This window comes from Cryptomeria japonica, chromosome 6 (genome assembly GCF_030272615.1).
Source record: "Cryptomeria japonica chromosome 6, Sugi_1.0, whole genome shotgun sequence".
NCBI lineage: Eukaryota > Viridiplantae > Streptophyta > Pinopsida > Cupressales > Cupressaceae > Cryptomeria > Cryptomeria japonica.
Window position 1 is genome coordinate 547,357,724 of NC_081410.1, and position 19,429 is coordinate 547,377,152.

Consider the following 19,429-nt stretch of genomic DNA (forward strand, 5'->3'; position numbering starts at 1 on the left):
AAATGTCTATGCAGCATCTAGAATGCACCTTTGAATTAATTTATTAATTAATTGAAAATTAACAAAACTGTTGTATTTTGATTTTTTATTAATTAATAAATATGATCTTTGAAAATAGACCTGGTTGAATGACCTTGGAAAATGATATTTTGTCGCAGACCTCACTGATTGATAACTCAGTCAATTTATAATTTTGATATTGAGTGGCCAATGTTGATATTAACGAAGACTTTTGTTCATTTTGTGTTTTAATCTTTTCTAATCTGGATAGACTTTATAGCATGAAACTGCTTCCAGACTGTTTCAAAACCTTACAAAGAATCCCAATTCACTCTTTCTAGATCTACAGTCAATGTGTTTTCAATACAGGAAAGAATCAAAGCATTCAATTAATGGCGACCAGAATGAAAACATGGATGATTATATTGCTTTTGTCGGTAACAATGGCGGTTATAATGAAGGAAAACATAGTGGATCTATTGGGCATGTGGGGAGAGGAGCTTGAAAACTTTCCATATGACCAGGAAAACCGGTTGCAGGCGGCAGGGGTTCGATTCGCAGGGGAGTTTTTGGGCTCAGAAAGCCTGGCTTTTGATTTGGAAGGAAGAGGACCTTATACAGGCGTTAGTGATGGCCGTATTCTTCGCTGGGAGGAACCTCAAAAGCCATGGACTTATTTTGCTTATACTTCACCAATCAGGTATTTTTCATCACCAATGTCTATTTAGATGGATTCAGTAAACTACCCATATTTGCCAAATCAGGGAAAAAAAGGAAAAAAATCTATGATTCGTTATTGGGTACATTTAGATTCAGACAGTACTCCATGTCAGTAATCTGAACTCAATGATTTCTATGCAAGTTTGGAGGCTGAAATTGACGGTCTGTAGCCTGTTTTCTTCAAATTTGCTTCTATTTTACAGTTTAGATTAAAAAGATGATTTACATTGATAATTTCTGGAGTGATTGTGTGGGTGATTTTTTTGGGATCATAGAACTGATTTATCATCAAGTTAAGATTTAGAAAAGATTGACTAAAAAATATAGCAGATCAAATTAATTAAAAGGAGGAATGGGGGAGAGAATTGATGGTGTGTGATTTTTTCATCGATGTTTCAGATCATGCTCCATGATACATCGTATTTTTAGTTAGCTTGGTCTGCTATCTTTTTTACTCTTCTCTTTTCTAGTTCTCATCCCGATGATGGATCATGGAACATAATCTAAAACATTGATGGAAAAAACCATACACACAATCAATCCAGAAAATATCAATTTAAATCGATCATGGACTGCCAAAACTTCATGCATTTAAAAAGATGATGTAAATACAGAAGTAATCTATTTTAGAAAACCAAAAAATAGGTCAAATGGTGTACATTCATTACCCATAGGTTCGGAATAAATAAGAAACGAAAATTTATAGATTTCATTAAAGATCATTTAGAATGAAAGTTCAAAATCAAGATATTAGATTTTCACAATTCATGATGTTGTGTAATGGTGTTTCTGAATTTTATTGTGGATTTTTTTCATTAGAATGGATCTGAAACAAACATTTGTAGCTTCCACTAATGTAATCTAGAATGGAAGAACAAAAACAAGACCTTAGATTTCCACAATGTATGATGTTCTGTATTGGTGTTTCTAAAATTGACTGTGTCGGATTTTTTATTAGAACAAATCTGAAACAAACACTACAAGTAGCTTCCACTAAGACTATCTACATCAGAAGTACAATTTAATCAAGTCATTAGATCTCAACAATCCATGAATTTGATCGTATCAATTTTTTATTGAAATAAATCGAAAACAAATATTTGAAGCTTGCCCTAAGACCATCTAAAATGGAAGTACACAATGAAAACATTAGATTTCCACATGATATTGTATAGTGACATTTCATCAACAATTCAGAGAATAATTGATTTCATCGTCCAATATAGAAGAATAAATGACAACAAAGTAGAAATCTGGAAATACCCATTTATGTGGTTATACCCATCAATAAATGTTCAAAGTAATATGTCAAAATGATTAAATAGCATGCAAGATTTCTGCTTTCTAGCTGTAGGTAAGGCACCTGCAATGCACTAAATGCAATCTTTTCATTCTCGAATGTTCATGAATACGGAAAGAGATGTGTTTTAAAGAATAATTTATGAATAGAGTGGCTGAAATCATAGAGTCGTCAGCTGTTCATGTATTTAGGTAAAGTTTAGTCAGATGAAACAATGGTGGTTGTTCAGGTGGGCCTGGAATCCTACCTTCCACTGTTAACTTTCAGTGTATAGGCATTCAAGACATTTAACACCATGTGGCTATGGAATGTTCATAATTACTTTTCTTAGTAGTACATGTCTTTTGTTCATAGAGATAATGGAAATGGAGAAATACTTTATTTTAGTTTTGAAAGCATATAAAGACTTTCAGATGAAGTACACAAGTAATTTAATATGTTCTTATCAAGATTTATTTAGAAGGAGAATAGAATCATTAAAGATCATTGATTCACAAAGCACAAATTGTAGGCATTGTTGTCCCCTAGACTATCTTTGACCTTGTGAACGTGAAAAGTCTTGTATTCTATTGTTCAGAATGGTTGTGTTTTTTAAGCACATTCTCAACAATCAAACATTTATATCATTTTATATTTTTGGCCAATTTAATTTTTCTTTTGTTGTTTGAGGACTAATATCTTCAAAAGATTTTTTACAATCCATTGGTACTAGGAGCGTCGGTTTAAGCTAATGCACTCATCTTTGGCTAAGAATCGTGGACTAAGGAATGTCCATTATGTTAAAGTTGTTTGTGGCATGATTTAAACCTCATCAATTGTTTATTTACATCAAGAGGTGTACAATGACAACATGAGGTGGAATATAATAGCATGAGCATGTTAACAAAAACTTTTAAAATTGCCTATATGTACATGTATATGTATATGTATATGTATAGCATGTATATGTATAAATATGTATACATATATACACACACATATTTACACATACATATATACACACATACAAATACACACACACACACACACACACACACACACACACACACACACACACACACACACACACACACACACACACACACACACACACACACATGCACATAATGAATCAAAATTAAATGATTCTTAAATAGTTCTAAGATAAAATAAAATAAAATAGAATTCTTAAATAAAATTAAATACAAAATAATTATTAAGAATAAATTAAAATAACTCTCAATAAAATAAAATAAGTTGTGGTATCTAAAGCAATGAGCGAGCAATTCAAAGACTTAACAAGTCAGCTCCAAGTTGTTGAGTTGTCCTTACTATTCCCCCCTCGTTAACAAAAAAAGTCAAATGTGATCTCTCAAATATTTTTTAAGATAGATGCAACAAAGATATATATATATATATATACCAAGTCTATTTCAAATCCTATTTTTTTAATCCATTAAAGAGATATTATCTTGGAGTACCATGAAGGTGGTGATAGTTTCATCATTGTGAAGGAGTTTAGATTGTGGGTGAATTTTTGGTCAAAGGTGATGAATGGTTAAGGTTGTGATAATGGATGACAAGGTCAATGAATGGGTTGTTAGCGGCAATCTCTTTGGAGGAATGATGTGAGGGATCCATTTTAACATTGGTGCAAGGTTAGCTTCCTACTTATGGAAATACCAATAATATCCTTATTCTAATCATCAAGATATTTCTACTTGATCTTGTAAAACCTTTGGTTTACATAAACATAAATGAGTTCAAGGATTACTTTCTTGTAACATGCCCATTGATCTACACATACAAGTTACTAAGTTTTAACCCACAAGTGAAAGAAATAAATTGCCAACATACAAGTAATAAAAAAAATCTTTTTTCCATTTCATAAGCAAGATGCGTAATTGAAATAAATCCCATTTCAACTTTTTCATTTCATCATAAATCATATACAATATCATATTCATAATCATATGAAAGTATTTACATTTTTTCTATTCAATTTTCCATTTACTTTAGGAATATTTGAATACATACAAAGCATTTGTGAGCCTAATGAAACGTAAGAGAAACAAATGGTCCAGATGTCCTTGTTGGCATACATCCTCAAATCTTGGCCACCAACTACATAAGGAAGAGCATCACTCAAGAACTTTTCCACCCAACCAAGACTTTACAATCCCCGGTACCTCTTCTAATAGAAGTGACCCGACCCTTCGATCAAGAGATTGGTTTGGTGACCTGATAATAATAGCCTTATGAGCATCTAGTGTTGTGTCCTACATAACTAGAGCTACCATACATTGGCTACAACCTACATGTATGACGCTCCCTATCTAGTATGTAAACCCAGATCACAGTGAACCAATAGTGTAGACAGTGGAAACCTACACTACTTTGGCCAAATAATTCATCACCTAGTATTTCGAGTGTGATTCGTATGTCCACCCACTTCATTTCTCTATTTGGTATACTAGCCATTTATTCTATTCCCATATCATTCCCATAAGGTTAATAATAGAATGACTAATTAGGTTATTCTCATCCACGGATTGACCTAGCCCCAAGATTAACCAAATCAGTCCTATATACTAAAGATACACACCATAGCACAACTCTACCTTAGCCATTACATACATATACATAAAAATAATCATAAATATTATCAAGTTTCTATCAACTCAAGTATGCATATCCTACAAGTAACACAATTTCAACCATTTCTTTAATTAAGCTTCTACAATATCTTATTCTATATACATAATATATCATAATATAAAAGAAAAGATAGAATCCACATGCCTGGATTATAGCTTCCACACAAATTTTGATTCATTCTCATAATCACGTTGGCTTCACAACTTATCCACTAACATAGAATTTCACAAGCTCTCAATGATAACATATATCCTACTTTCTCACTATACTTGAACTATTATCTTTCTCTCACCAATGAAGAACAATGTAAAACAATAAGCAATACACAAAATGAAAATAGATTATGAAGATGAAGAGATGAGAGATGATCAAAGATCAAGATGCTCCAAGAAGAAAGAGAGCTCCTCTATTTATACACAAATTTAAGAGACTTAATTCTATAATTAAGTTCTCTAATTTTCCACCACTCTCTCTTTCCCATCACCACAACTAAGACTATGTAGCTTCTCTTTTTAACCATAAAGTTGACAAATAAATAGTCAAACAAAATTAAACTACAAATCATCCTTAATAATTTACTAAGTCTATTATGATTGGTTATCATTAATCATTTACCTAAATAAATAGGTTTCTATCTCCAAAACTACATACCTATCGACTAAGTCCACCTTTTTACTAGGTATAGCCTCTAAATATACTACCATGCCATGTTAATAGGGTGCGCTCATAGATAGGTGCTTGCCCCATTAGAGGGGGTCGATGCTAGTAAGACACTATGCATACCCTATTTTAAAGGAAGGCTTATTAATATATAGCTTACTATATAGTAAGCACTCCCCTTTTGACACGGTCAATGCTTACTTTATGGGGTGTGCTTAGGTATACAAGCCCACTCAAATGCAAGTTAAAACAAATCGATACCATTTAGCCCAATCCCCACACGCGCACACACACACACAGATGTCTATGTGTGTGTATGTGTGTGTGTGTGTATCTATGTGTGCAATGTGTGTACACACACATTAAACATTATAATATATAATTATGTATACTTATGTGTACATGTATATATGTATACGTGTGTGTGTATATATGAAATTGGCATTCCCTCCTAACTTAGGACCCCTCCTATTGCATTTCCACTGGCATTTTAATCCACCTAAAAGACATTGTTGAAATTCAATAAGGATAATACCTATTGCTCCATCACTTTCTACTTCAACAAAGCAAAAATCTTTTGTGCTTTGGAAATTTAATTAAACTCCTTCCCATCTACCCTCATGGTCTTGGTCATTGATGTGCAAATGGTACTAAATCTTTTAATGAATTTCTGATAAAATGTGCCAAGCCATGGAAAGATGTCACCTTTCTAATGTCCATTGGTGTTGGTCATTCTACAATTTCTCTCACCTTCTTTGGATCCAACATCAATCCTTCCACTAAGATAACAAACCCCAAGTAAACTAGCTCTATCTTTATGAAACTCCACTTCTTGATGTTGATCAACAACTTCCCTTCTCTTAACAATCCTTCATTAGTCTTGAATACAGTCTTCCATTTATCTCTTTCTCTGATTCTTTTCTTATGTATCCAAGCTTGAGATCAATCTTGGTGAAACATTTTGTACCACCCAAATAGTTCATGATTTCACCCATTCTTGGCAAGGGAAATTTGTACTTGAAAGGGATGTTATTGATGGCCTTCATCCTCCATTCCTCATCCTTCTTTGACACCAAGACAACAAGTTCTGCACAAGCACTTAGATTCTCCTAGATCAATCCTATCTACTTAGATCTAAATTATCTACTAGTTTCACTCGATATGTTGATTTATTTGGAAAAATGGCTCTAGGTATGTAGTCTATGTGATGGATGGTACTTTAGATGAGTAGAAGTCCCACTAAAATATTCTCTGATACAATATATTAATACTCCTTCAATAACTCTGAGAACTTCTTATGTGGTACTTCCTCTCCCTTTCTAATGACACTCCATGAGTCTTCACTTTACACTTTCTAGGAATCAAGGAAAAACACATATTTCTATGTCTCAATCCATCTAAAAACTTCCTCTCATCCACCAAACAAATCCTAGCATTAATGTATACAACATTCTTCTACTCTTCCTCTAGGGGAATCAAAATATGTTTCTTCCCATTCAAGGTCACAATGTAGGTGTTATTTCTTCCATCATGTATGGTCTCCTATCATATTGCCAAGGATCTCCTAACAATAAAAGGTAGGAGACCATTAGAATGATATCACACAACACTTCATCCTTATATGATCTAATATGAATTTTGGCAAGACATTGTTCTCTTACCAAAATTTTGTGATCGTCTTAAACCCAAGAAATCTGGCATGGGTTCGGATGTTTCATCCTCTTTACGTTAAGTTTTTGGACCATCTCCTTTAAGACCAAATCGCACCTATGATTCCAATATCAATGATGATATTACAACACTTGCCTCCTCAATTGCACCTTGTCTAGAACATGATCTTCCTCTATGTCAATTTCTTTTTTATCTTTGTCTATAGTAGATCTCTTCTCATGATCAACAACTCTCCCTTCTCTGGATACCCCATGGATCCAAATGACCTTTCTAGTTCATCGTGGGCACACGTTACGTTGGATATAGGTTCTCCTCGCTTTCTTACAATTCATTGGTCACACTCAAAGGTGCAATATCCTACTTTCCCACACTTGAAACAAGTTCCTCGAAATGATCCTCAATAAAATCCTCCTTCAATCCTCTAGTACCAACCATTGTGGTGGTGTCCTCACCTTCCCTTTGGTTGGGGTAGGAGTCTTCTTTAGGCCTATTTTCCTCTATGTAGCTAGAGATCCTTTCATTATACTACTTCCACTCTTCTAGAAACCTCTAATTCCTACTTCCTAATCCTTTCTTAGATCTGCTAGCCAACTTTTCTTCCATCTTAAATGCAAATTAGTAGGTTTCCTCCATGGTTGTCATCTAGACCAAACTCAATTCCTCCTAAATGTTGGTTGTGAGGCCATCGATATACCTCACCACCTTCTCCCTTTCAGCTTCACTATGGTTGATTCTTTATGGAACTCCTCTATATAGTCCTCCATTGATTTCTTCCCATGCCCTAAGTTTTAATGTTTCTTTAGCATTTCCATCTTATAGTCAATAGGTATGAATTGATTCTTCAATTTCACCATCATCCTCTCCCATTTTTTGATCGCTCCTTTCCTTTCTAATTTCTCTCCAATTTAACTTCTTCCACCAAATAGCAACATGACCCTTCAATTTGGTCTTTGCAAACTTGACTTGCTCCAAATATTTTACTTTTTTGTATTCAAAGTATTCTTCCATCTCATTTATCTAGTCAATTAGCTCCTCCAAATTCAAATTATCGACATAACTAGGGATCTCTATCCTTAGACTTTTGCCAATCTTGTTGATAGCCTAACCTTGATCTAGTTTGACTCTTCTTCTTGAAGCTCATTTTTCTGCTCTGGGATAAATCATATCCAATTATTTATTTATTTCCTTCATCATATCCATCACTCCCTCTACTCTTTTGGGGACACTAGCCATTAAAGGCACCCCCCTTAGTAGCATACTTCCTTCAAAAGCAATGTGAATGCGTCAAGTTGATAGGTTGGTTATAGGGTTGCAACTATCTCAAAATTTAGTGCTCTGTTGACAACACATGCAGTCTACCTTAGTTTGGTAATCTTTTCACACAATGGTCTTCTAGAACACTCCCAATCTCCCCAAGGATTTGTGTCTCACTCTAATACAACTTGATGCAATAAAGGATGGAGGGTCTGAAATGGATAGTCCAACCTTGTAGCAAAATTCAACATAACACAAAAAAGTGAACGAAATATGCAACTTTATTGATTGAAAATAGAAGTCATTCATGCTCATGGGCCTCCTCATATACAAATTACAACATACCACATTGGCCACACATGCAAGATCATAGGCTGTCACAAGTGTATTGTTTACTACATGCTAAATTGGCTCCAAAATCTAATTCAATAGCTCTGAACTCCATTATTACCTAGCTAACTTTTATTGATTCATGAGAATGGGTATATACTAGCTCTAAGCATTATAAACGATCTATGTTGACTTTGTTTTTATATGAAATGTTTGGATAAAGAATTAAGTCTCTAAAATGATTCCTTTACTTGTGTAATTATTGAATGGGTGTAACTACTTTACTAGGGTGTATTATTAGTATGATATTGGTTAAAAGAACACTCCATATAATATTTTTTGTCATTATTCAAATTATTTGTTGAGAAAAAAAATTAAATTAAAAGTTTTCTATCAAATCAAATTTGTGAATCACAAGTTCATTTCCATACTCACATCAAGACCACATCCACACTAACAAAAGTAAAGCAAAAAATAAAACAAGTGAGTTTTCATGCCATTTGATAAGTTCTAAAATTATGAGATTCTAAGAAATGAACCTTACCTCTAATATCTACATACTAACATCTTTATTACGTGCAATTAATCTTATGTCAATCCCATCTCTTAATTCAAAATGAATTTCTTACATGATTATTTTACTTATTTGATTGATTTGAATTGTTTATGTGAATGTGATTTGTATGTATGTATATGTGTGTGTGTGTGGAGAGAGAGAGAGAGAGAGAGAGAGAGAGAGAGAGAGAGAGTCATGTTATGACTATGTAAATAAAACTAAAACACATTTAATGTATAGCTTTTAAAAACATCTTTTCAATTAATAAAATAAAATAACTTTTAACTAAACAAAATAAATCAAGACTAATAATCTACACTAATAATAGAAAAATTTAGTATTTAAATATTAAATAAATTATAACTATTAAACTAAAATGCATGTTTGATTTTTTTTTAATATAATTTACTATAGTTTATTTAGGAGGGTCTAATAATAACTCTTTGCAATCACAATTTTTCAAAAACTCAATTCTAATAAGGTTAGTTTCTTAATTAGCATATCACATTTTTAAAAATGTACAATTATATATTTTTAATAGTTTTATTGAGCGGCTTGTTGGCATTGACATAGTGTGATAGTTTAAGTGTAATGTTGCTCTTGCCGCCACGATTCAAATCTTATTGAAATGTTATCGTTGAGCATTTATGTTGCGAATGAAGTCCCTCATTTGTGATAGTTTAAGTGTGGTGTTTTTCTTGCCACCGTGTTTCAAATCTTATTAGAATGTTATTGTTGAATGTTTATGTTGGAAATGAAATCCCTCATTTGTGATCTCGCCGATTCATAATTCAAGATAAAGTAAATAAAAATTGTTGAGTATTTTTGTTCAACATGAAGTTGCCTTTAGAGCTAGGGCTTAGCTTGATTGGTGAGAGCTTGCACAAGGTCACCAAGTCTAGTCTCCCCCAGCCCACGTGGTACTGAGGACGTGTCACACTAGTACGTTAAAAAGTTAACCCGACACACTGTAGTTTATAAGGGGGTGCTATACCCAATTCTTGCAGTCTAAAAAAATGAATTCAACTTTGTAATCTCAAAGATTCATACAAAAACAAAAAAAGTTTCACCATCTTCTTAAATGAAAAGCAAATTTTATTGAGTGGTCAATGTCGCGGCCGGCTTAAATCACACACACTAAGCTTTGACTTCTAAACTTAAAAGTGTTGAACACTAAAAGTTAAGTAACATTCTCTAGACTTAATATGTTACTTACTGTGTGAGATTTAAGAGTGACCCCAATGTTAATATTAACAACCACTTTTGTCTTTTGTCTTTTGGAGTTCTTCTTTTCACCTTCTAATCTTTTCTTAATCTGGATAGACTTCGTAGCATGAAACAAAGAATCCCAACCTCAATTCATTCTTTCTAGATCTACAGTCAATGTGTTTTCAATAGAGGAAAGAATTCAAAGCACTCAATTAATGGAGACCAGAGTGAAAACATGGATGATTATGTTGCTTTTGTCGGTAACAATGGCGGTTACAATGAAGGAAAACATAGTGGGTCTATTGGGCATGTTGGGAGAAGAGCTTGAAAACTTTCCATATGACCAGGAAAATCGGTTGCAGACAGCAGAGGTTCGATTCGCAAGGGAGTTCTTAGGCCCAGAAAGCCTGGCTTTTGATTTGGAAGGAAGAGGGCCTTATACAGGCGTTAGTGATGGCCGTATTCTTCGCTGGGAGGGACCTCACAAGCCATGGACTTATTTTGCTCATACTTCACCAATCAGGTATTTTTCATCACCAATGTCTATTTAGATGGATTCAGTAAATTGCCCATATTTGCCAAATCGGAAAAACTTCACAAAAAATCTATAATTCATTATTGGGCCCATTTAGATTCAGAGACTCTCCATGTCAGTAATCTGAACTCAACGATTTCTGTGCAAGTTTGGGTGATGAAATTGACGGTCTGTAGCCCGCTTTCTTCAAATTTAGCTCTATTTTACAGTAGAGTAGAGCTAAAAAAATTGATAATTTCTGGAGTGGAGTGATTGTGTGGGTGATATTTTTTCATCAATATTTAGATCTATTATCAGAATGAGAATGAGAAGTAGAAAAGTGTAGAGCAAAATAGATAGCAAATCAAACTAACTAAAAATAGATTTAAAAGGTGACTTACATTGATAATTTCTGGAGTGATTGTGTGGGTGATAGTTTTCATCAATATTTGAGATCATGTTTCATGATTTATTATCTGAACGAGAATTAGAAAAGAGAGGAGTAAAAAAGATAGCAAATCAAACCAACTGAAAAGAGGAATGGGTAGAAAATTGACAGTGTGTGTGATTTTTTTCATTGATGTTTCAGATCATGTTCCATGATGCATTGTGTTTTTAGTTAGCTTGATCTGCTATCTTTTTTACTCTTCTTTTCTCTAGTTCTCATCTCGATGATGGATCATGGAGCATGATCTGAAATGTTGATGAAGAAAATCAGACACAATCAATTTAAATCTATAGTGGACTCTGGAAACTTCTTGCATTTAAAAAGATGATATAAATACAGAAGTAATCAGTTTTGGAAAACCAAAAAATGGGTCAAATGGTGTGCATTCATTACCAGCAGGTCTGGAATGAATATGAAACGAAAATTTGTCTGATTTCATTAAGGTCATTTAGAATGAAAGTACAAAATCAAGATATTAGATTTTCACAATTTGTGATGTTGTGTAATTGGTGTTTCTGAATTTTATTGTGGAATTTTTTCATTAGAATAGATCTGAAACAAACATTTGTAGCTTCCACTAATGTAATCTAGAATGGAAGAACAAAAACAAGACCTTAGATTTCCACAATGTATGATGCTCTGTAATGGTGTTTCTAAAATTGTCTGTGGCAGATTTTTTATTAAAACAAATCTGAAACAAACACTTCTAGCTTCCACTAAGACTATCTAAAACAGAAGTACAATTTAATCAAGTCATTAGATCTCAACAATCCATAATGTTGTGAAATAGTGTTTCTGAATTTGATCGTATCATTTTTTATTGAAATAATTCCAAAACAAATATTTGTAACTTCCACTAAGACCATCTAAAACAAAAGTACACAATGAAAACATTAGATTTCCACATGATATTGTATAGTGACATTTCATCAACAATTCAGAGCATAATTCATTTCATCGTGACATATAGAAGAACAAAGGACAACAAAGTAGAAATCTGGAAATACCCATTTATGTGGCTATACCCATCAATAAATGTTCAAAGTAATATGCCAAAATCATAAAATAGCATGCAAGATTAATGTGGCTTTCTAGCCGTAGGTAAGGCACCTGCAATGCACCAAGAGATGTGTTTTAAAGAATAATTTTTGAATAGAGTGGGTGAAATCATAGAGTCGTCAGCTGTTCATGTATTTAGGTAAAGTTTAGTCACATGAAACATTCGTAGTTGTTCAGGTGGGCCTGGAATCCTACCTTCCACTGTTAACTTTCAGTGTATAGGCATTCAAGGCATTTAACACCATGTGGCTATGGAAATTACTTTTCTTAGTAGTATTTGGTTGGGTCAAAGATTTTTATTGTTCATTTGAGGATTGATAGGCGCCATCTTTAATGTGAAATAGGTAGATGAAAGAAATTGAAATAGGTTTGGAAAGAGAGGGTACATGTCTTTTGTTCAGAGAGATAATGGAAACCAAAAAATACTTTATTCTAGTTTGGAAAGTATACAAACATGTTTAGATGAAATAATAAGTAATTTAACAGTATATTCTTTTCAAGATTTATTTAACGAGGAGAAGGTTGAGAGAATGAGAGAGTTCATTATCAAATAGAATCACTAAAAATCATTGCTTCACAAAGCACAAATTGTAGGCATTGTTGTCCCCTAGACTATCTTTGACCTTGTGAACGTTAAAAGTCTTGTATTCTATTGTTCAAAATGGTTGTGTTTTTTAATCACCTTCTCAACAATCAAACATTTATATCACTTTATATTTTTGACCAATTTCAATTTTATTTTGTTGTTTGAGGACTAATATCTTCAAAATATTTTTTGCAATCCATTGGTACTAGAGCATCAGTTTAAGCTAATGCATGCATCTTTGGCTAAGAGTAATGGACTAAGGAATGTCCATTATGTCAAAGTTGTTTGTGGTATGATTTCAACCTCATCACTTGTTTATTTACTTTGAGAGGTGTACAATGACAACATGAGGTGGAATATAATAGCATGAGCATGTTAACAAAAACTTTAAAAATTGCCTATATGTATGTGTACACACACACACACACGTGTGTGTGTGTGTGTACATATATACATATGTATAGTATGTGTATATAAATACATGCATGCATGCATCCATACATACATATATATGTACACACACACATATAGTGAATCAAAATAAGATTTTTTTAAAAAAACTTCTTAAATAAAATTAATTGCAAAATAATTATTAAGTAAATAAATTAAAATAACTCATAAGAAAATAAAATAAGTTGTGTTATCTTAAGCAATGAGCAAGCAATTCGACGACTCAACGAGTGAGCTCCAAGTTGTTGAGTTGTCCTTACCATTTCCCCCTCATTAACAAAAAAAAGACAAATGTGATCTCTGAAATATTTTTTTAGATGGATGTAACAAAGATATATATATTAGTTTTATCTATAGAGGTTTGAACCTTGGTTGATGGCATGATCAATGAACATATGACCATCCTCATCAATTGTGTTCAACCAATTGAACTACAAAGATTTAGTAATTTTAAGTATTTTTATTTTAATGCCAAATCTAAATTTTATTAGTTAAAAATTTTCTCCTTTTACTTTTGTTATTAGATACATCCAAGGGTGACATTTATTTTACACTATCTTCCCCACACAGTTTCACTTTTTAATATTTTGATGGTGCAATTTTTAGCTCTACATTATATGAGACCACTATAACAAGAGAAAATATCCTTAAATGCTTGTGACAAAATAGAAGTGAATTTTGTTAGTTTTCTTTTAGTTTTTTATTTCTTGGGATTGAATCTTTTTGTGTGCTTGGTAATTTTAGACATTTGGATGGATTCCTTGGGACATGTTAATGCATCCAAGTCTATTTCAAATCCTATTTTTTTATCCCTTATAGAAATATTATATTGGAGTACCATGAAGGTGGTGATAGCTTCATCATTGTGAAAGAGGTTAGATTGTGGGTGGATTTTTCGTCAAAGGTGATGGATGGTTAAGGTTGGTGATAGATGAATGACAAGGTCAATGAAAGGGTTGCTATTGGCAAGCTCTTCATAGAAATGATGAGAGGGATCCATTTTAATGTCGAGCAAGGTTAGCTTCCTACTTATGGAAATACCAATAATATCCTTATTCTAATCATCAAGTTATTTCTACTTGATGTTGTAAAACATTTGGTTTGCATAAACATAAATGAGCTCAAGGATTCCTTTCTCCTGAATACATTATCATTTTCCTTGATAGATCGTGATTATACACATTTTACTTGAAATGGGATATATGTTTTTGATTTTAAAAAATCAGGTTTTAAGGGACTTGAAACCTGATTACATAACGAAAAGAAAAGCAATTAGAGAAACTAGAGAGGACAAAACAAAGAGAGAAAGGCTGCAAAAGAACAGCACAAAAGACATCAACCAAAGTAAAGAACAACATAAAGCCAACGAGGGACTGACACACCTAAAATAAAATTACATTTCAGGTGAAAATCTTTATGGTCTCTTCCGCATCCTTGACCAACATCATCATCGCATTCGCTGCCTCTTTCAGGTCTTTATTTTCTTGCATCTATTGATTGCCTTTGGTCTTCATCTCCAACTCACTTGCATTTTGCCTAGTTCTACGTCTAGAGGATTATTGAACAGAACTAGAAGCTGACTCGTAATCAATAATCACAGTTTCTTTATTCTGCTTATCCTTCTCTAGGCAAGCAACCAGTGCATTCATGTTTTGAGAGGACACCTTCAACACAACCATGAGCCAAACTATGCTCCATGAATTTCCTCAAAGCAATCTTAGTTTTTTGAATCCGATTGTTAATCAGACCATTATCAAACTCACCCTTTTCTTTGAGAATCCTCACCACATCCTCTAGGTGCTTCAAATCTCCCTTTATAATCTTATTTTTCGGCCAGTCCGGAATTTCTTTTTCATCCTCTACAACACTAGTATCCTCTACATTGTACTCTTTACCTTTAATGTTGATATCCTTAACCAAATTGTCAATTTTAAAATCTAGCTCTCTCTGTTTTTCCTGAATGCTAGTGATGTTATCAACCACCCACTTCTGGAAATTGAACATTTCTAGAGTGTTGTTTCTAGCAGCATTCAGAATGGAATCTACATTCTCCATATCTGGGGCAGAATCCTCAGACCTAGGGTTTCCCTCCTCCATGTTATGCTGAGCATCATCCCTATTATCCAAAACATAGGGATTATCCTTCACCTCTGACTCTTCAACATCCTCGTCTCTCTGCTCATTAACTTTGTCCCCTTCCTCACCCTCAGCCTCCTTCTCCTGCTCATTCTCTGCCTCTTATTCCACCTCCTTCTCCTGCTCATTCTCCACCTCTTATTCCACCTCCTTCTCCTGCTCCTGCTCAGAACCAACATTCTCTTCAGTGTCTTCTTTAAATTGTTCACTAACCCTCAATTTATTTTTAGGAGGAAGATTAGAAGAATCCTCATCAGAGACAGAGCTGTCATAATCCTCAGAAATATGGGGATTCTCCACAAAGGGATCATCCTTATTAACCTTAGATTTACCCTTAGGATGCTCATACATTAACAAAATAAAACCTTGGTGAGCAATAGGGTAGGAATTAGGTTTCTTAGCATGGTCAGCCAGACTATCATTAAGGGAGGAGGCCAAGTAGAAGGGCAGAGAAATCTTAGAGCCATAGCGAAAATGGTTAAGGATAACAAAGTGGTAATTGTAGACTTTCGAAAACCTACCATCAACCATAAGATACTCCATTAACACTTTCAACATTTTCTGCCAGAAAGATTTTACCTGGTTAGGTAGATAATAGGAAGCATTATCCTTTTTGGCAAGCTAAGCCCTTTCTTCTTCGTTTTTGGGGAAATTCTTGATGTCTTCCACTGAGAACTTGCAGTCTCTGTAAAACTTGATGCCATCCTTCTGCAAACCGATAACCTCAGCCACCAAATCATCATCCACTTTCTAGGTCTGACTGAACAGAGTAACTTTATTATTTTTCCAGCCCTCGGCAAAACCACGAGAAATGGACTTCTTGCTCCCATGCAATTTCTCCATATAATCGGTGAAGCCATATCTGTTCAACCTTCTCCAAATTTTCCTTTCACCTTTCCAGCTATCACAGCTGGTAGGCTCATTATGGTTGAGATTTCCTCCCATAATGTGATATTTGTTCAAGTCGAAACCCTAAAAGGAGCGCAAACTGACCAAATGCTCAAGAACAGAGACATTGAAACCGAAAACCAAAGTGATTTTCTTGTTTTTCAAGTATCCTTTTAAAACATGCAAATTAACCCAACACTTAATATGATAAGGCCCTTAACACCGATACTCATTATCGCGACACCTGAGATAGGTAATCAACTGACAATCCACCTCACTCTAAAATCTATCATTGAAGTCTAAACCCAGAAAGGTAATAATGAAATTAATATGTACCATGGACTCTATCAAAAAATAATTGCTCTCGAACTTCGTTCTTACATGATGACTCTCTGATATAATTAGCGTCCTCCGCTAAAATGACCCCCTCATTGGCTAACAAATCGGCTACCTCGTTACCTTCCCTAAAGGTATGGGTAATAATCACATTATCATAGGCGTCTAACAAATTTTTTGCATTATCAATGATATTTTTGATATTCCAAGAAGGGGAACTAATACCTTTAATAGCCTGAATCATATTAAGGGAGTCCCCCTCCAGCCAAATTCTTTTAAAATTAAATCTCTGAACAAGCTGAAGATATTTTAACATTGCCAGAGCTTCTGCCACATGGTTGTTTTGAATTCCAAAAGGAGAGGCAATCGCAACAACACAAAATCCATAAGAGTTTTTGATGACCCCTCCCCCTCCAGCATTCCCCAGATTTCCTTTAGCTGCACCATCAAAGTTCACCTTAACCCAATCATGAGGAGGGAATCTCCACACAACATTATCTCTTCTACTCTTCATATCAGACTTCCAGACCTTATGTATCAAATTTCATTCAGTTAGAATGCTTTTCTCATTATCAGTCATGTCAATATAACTACACTACTTGTGAAATGGGATATATGTTACTTTTGACATAAGATGTGAAATCATCATGAGATAGCTAGGAGCTATTGAGATTTTCAATTTGAGAAAACTAAATTGAAAAAAACATAATTACACCCAATAGATAGGATATTTTCTCTTAGATGGGGTTGATGGGGAACCTATAGGATTCTTGTACTTGGTTATGGTCAATGAGATCAATATTGAAATTGTGACCTTGGATGGATTATGTACAAGTCCAATCGCTCATTGTATAAGGATCTTAATGCACATATTGTGATGTGTGTGTGTTTCCCTTAAGCTTGATGTCTCCTTGATTAATAATTCTTGGATGTACTTCCTCAATTTTATCCATAAATGGGAGGGATCTCTTTTGTTTTCATGAGGCTTACCAATCTTTTATTATGAAGCTAATGGATTGTTGTCCTCGATTTCAACATGACCAAAATCGTGAGGCAACCCTACGAAACTGGTCTATTTCGTACCTTACGACCTTCGGGAGAGCTTGATCTACTCTGTCGGTTAGCTTGTTTAGCTTCTTTCTTTTCTTTCTTACTGTTTTCTAAGTTTTTCTAAGTTTGCAGTTTTACCTGCAGTTCGGACTTTAAAGTCCAAACTGCAGGGTCTTTCTTTATAAATTCTTGTGCACATCGGACTTTAAAGTCCGATGTGTACATGTTTGGTTTTTAGCCTGCAGTTCAGACTTTAAAGTTCGACCTGCAGGTAGTCTTCCTCTATAGTCTGAATAGCAAACTGTTTGGCCAGAGAATGCATGTTGGACTTTAAAATCCGACTTGCAAGGGTTTTTAGCTTGCATGTCGGACTTTAAAGTCCGACATGCACTGCAAGTTGGTCATTAATGTGGCATTAATAGTTAATTGAGGGGTTTATTTAAATCACTTTTGCGTTTTATTTCTTCATTTTTGTCTATGCATTTCTCCCTCCGCACATCTCCTCCTTCATTTCACTCGCCATCTTGTAGATTCAATCGCTCCATAATTGGATTTTTCCAAATCACTTGTAGCGAAAAAGGTAGGGTTTTTATTTCGGGTTTCTTTCCCTCTTTTACATTTTATTTTCTCGATTGTTCTTCCTTTGTTTTATTTTCTCTGCGTTTTGCTTAGTGTGTCGAGAGGGAAATCGAACTTTAAACTTCGATTGCACTCCTTGTCTTATCCTTCTCAAACCTGCATGACAGGGTTTGAAACCCGATCTGCAGCTGATATAGAGACTTCTTCACATATCGGACTTTAAAGTCCGATATGCTGGATGATAATCTTCACATTTCGGGCTTTAAAGTCCGGTGTGCGAAGAATTGAGGATTTGATTGACATGTCAGGTTTTAAAACCTGACATGTCAATCAATGGTTTTTCCCCTTGTGAGCACATCGGACTTTAAAGTCCAATGTGCTAGTTTTTCCAAATGGTTTTACCCTCGCACATCAGACTTTAAATTCTGATGTGCTATTGATCTTCCCTGGATTGCACATCGGACTTTAAAGTCTGATGTGCTAATAAACTTACCCCGGATTTGCACATCAGACTTTAAAGTCCGATGTGCCAATCAAGATGTTTATCCTTGCACATCGGACTTTAAAGTCCGATGTGCAAGTTTTGTTTTCAAAAGAGCATGTCAGACTTTTTTCCCCGACCTGTTGTTTTTGGCAGTTTTACTCCCAAGCCTGTTTTGAGTCCCATTTTTTGATCCATTTGAGAAAAATTGATTTTGATAATGATGATAACTAATCCTCGATGTTGGATGCAGTCATCGTGAATGTCAAAGCTCCCTCAAGATAAACCCGAGCCTTCCATGAGTCAATTGGAATCTTCTCTGAGTAAAACATCAACGAGAAAAATGAAGTACAAGTACAATAAGTACTTGAATATGTACCCAGAGAGTTCAATGGACTCAAATATCAAGGAAATCAGAGATACTAAGATTGGACATGTTAGTATGCAAGAATTTATTGACCAAGTTGAGAAAGCTCCTGCTCGCTTAACCAATCTGATCAAATCTAAGTTGTATAAATATGCATCCTTCCTAGTTGTAGCTCATTACCCAGAATTTGTACTTGCA

The 19,429-nt window shown here is 34.3% G+C and overlaps 1 protein-coding gene across 3 annotated transcripts in view; it reads left to right on the plus strand.

Moving 5' to 3' along the window:
- Nucleotides 1-233: 233 nt before the first annotated feature.
- Nucleotides 234-19,429, plus strand: part of LOC131073029 (protein STRICTOSIDINE SYNTHASE-LIKE 10) — a 34,331-nt gene continuing 15,135 nt past the window's right edge. For 2 of the 3 annotated variants that reach the window (XM_058009376.2, XM_059207479.1), the window contains exon 1: nt 10,412-10,860. In XM_058009376.2, coding sequence (XP_057865359.2) covers nt 10,553-10,860 — 308 coding nt within the window. In that variant the 5' untranslated portion in view covers nt 10,412-10,552. Of the gene's footprint in view, nt 701-10,411; nt 10,861-19,429 lie in introns of those variants that run through there. The other variant, XM_058009377.2, reaches the window with a different exon arrangement.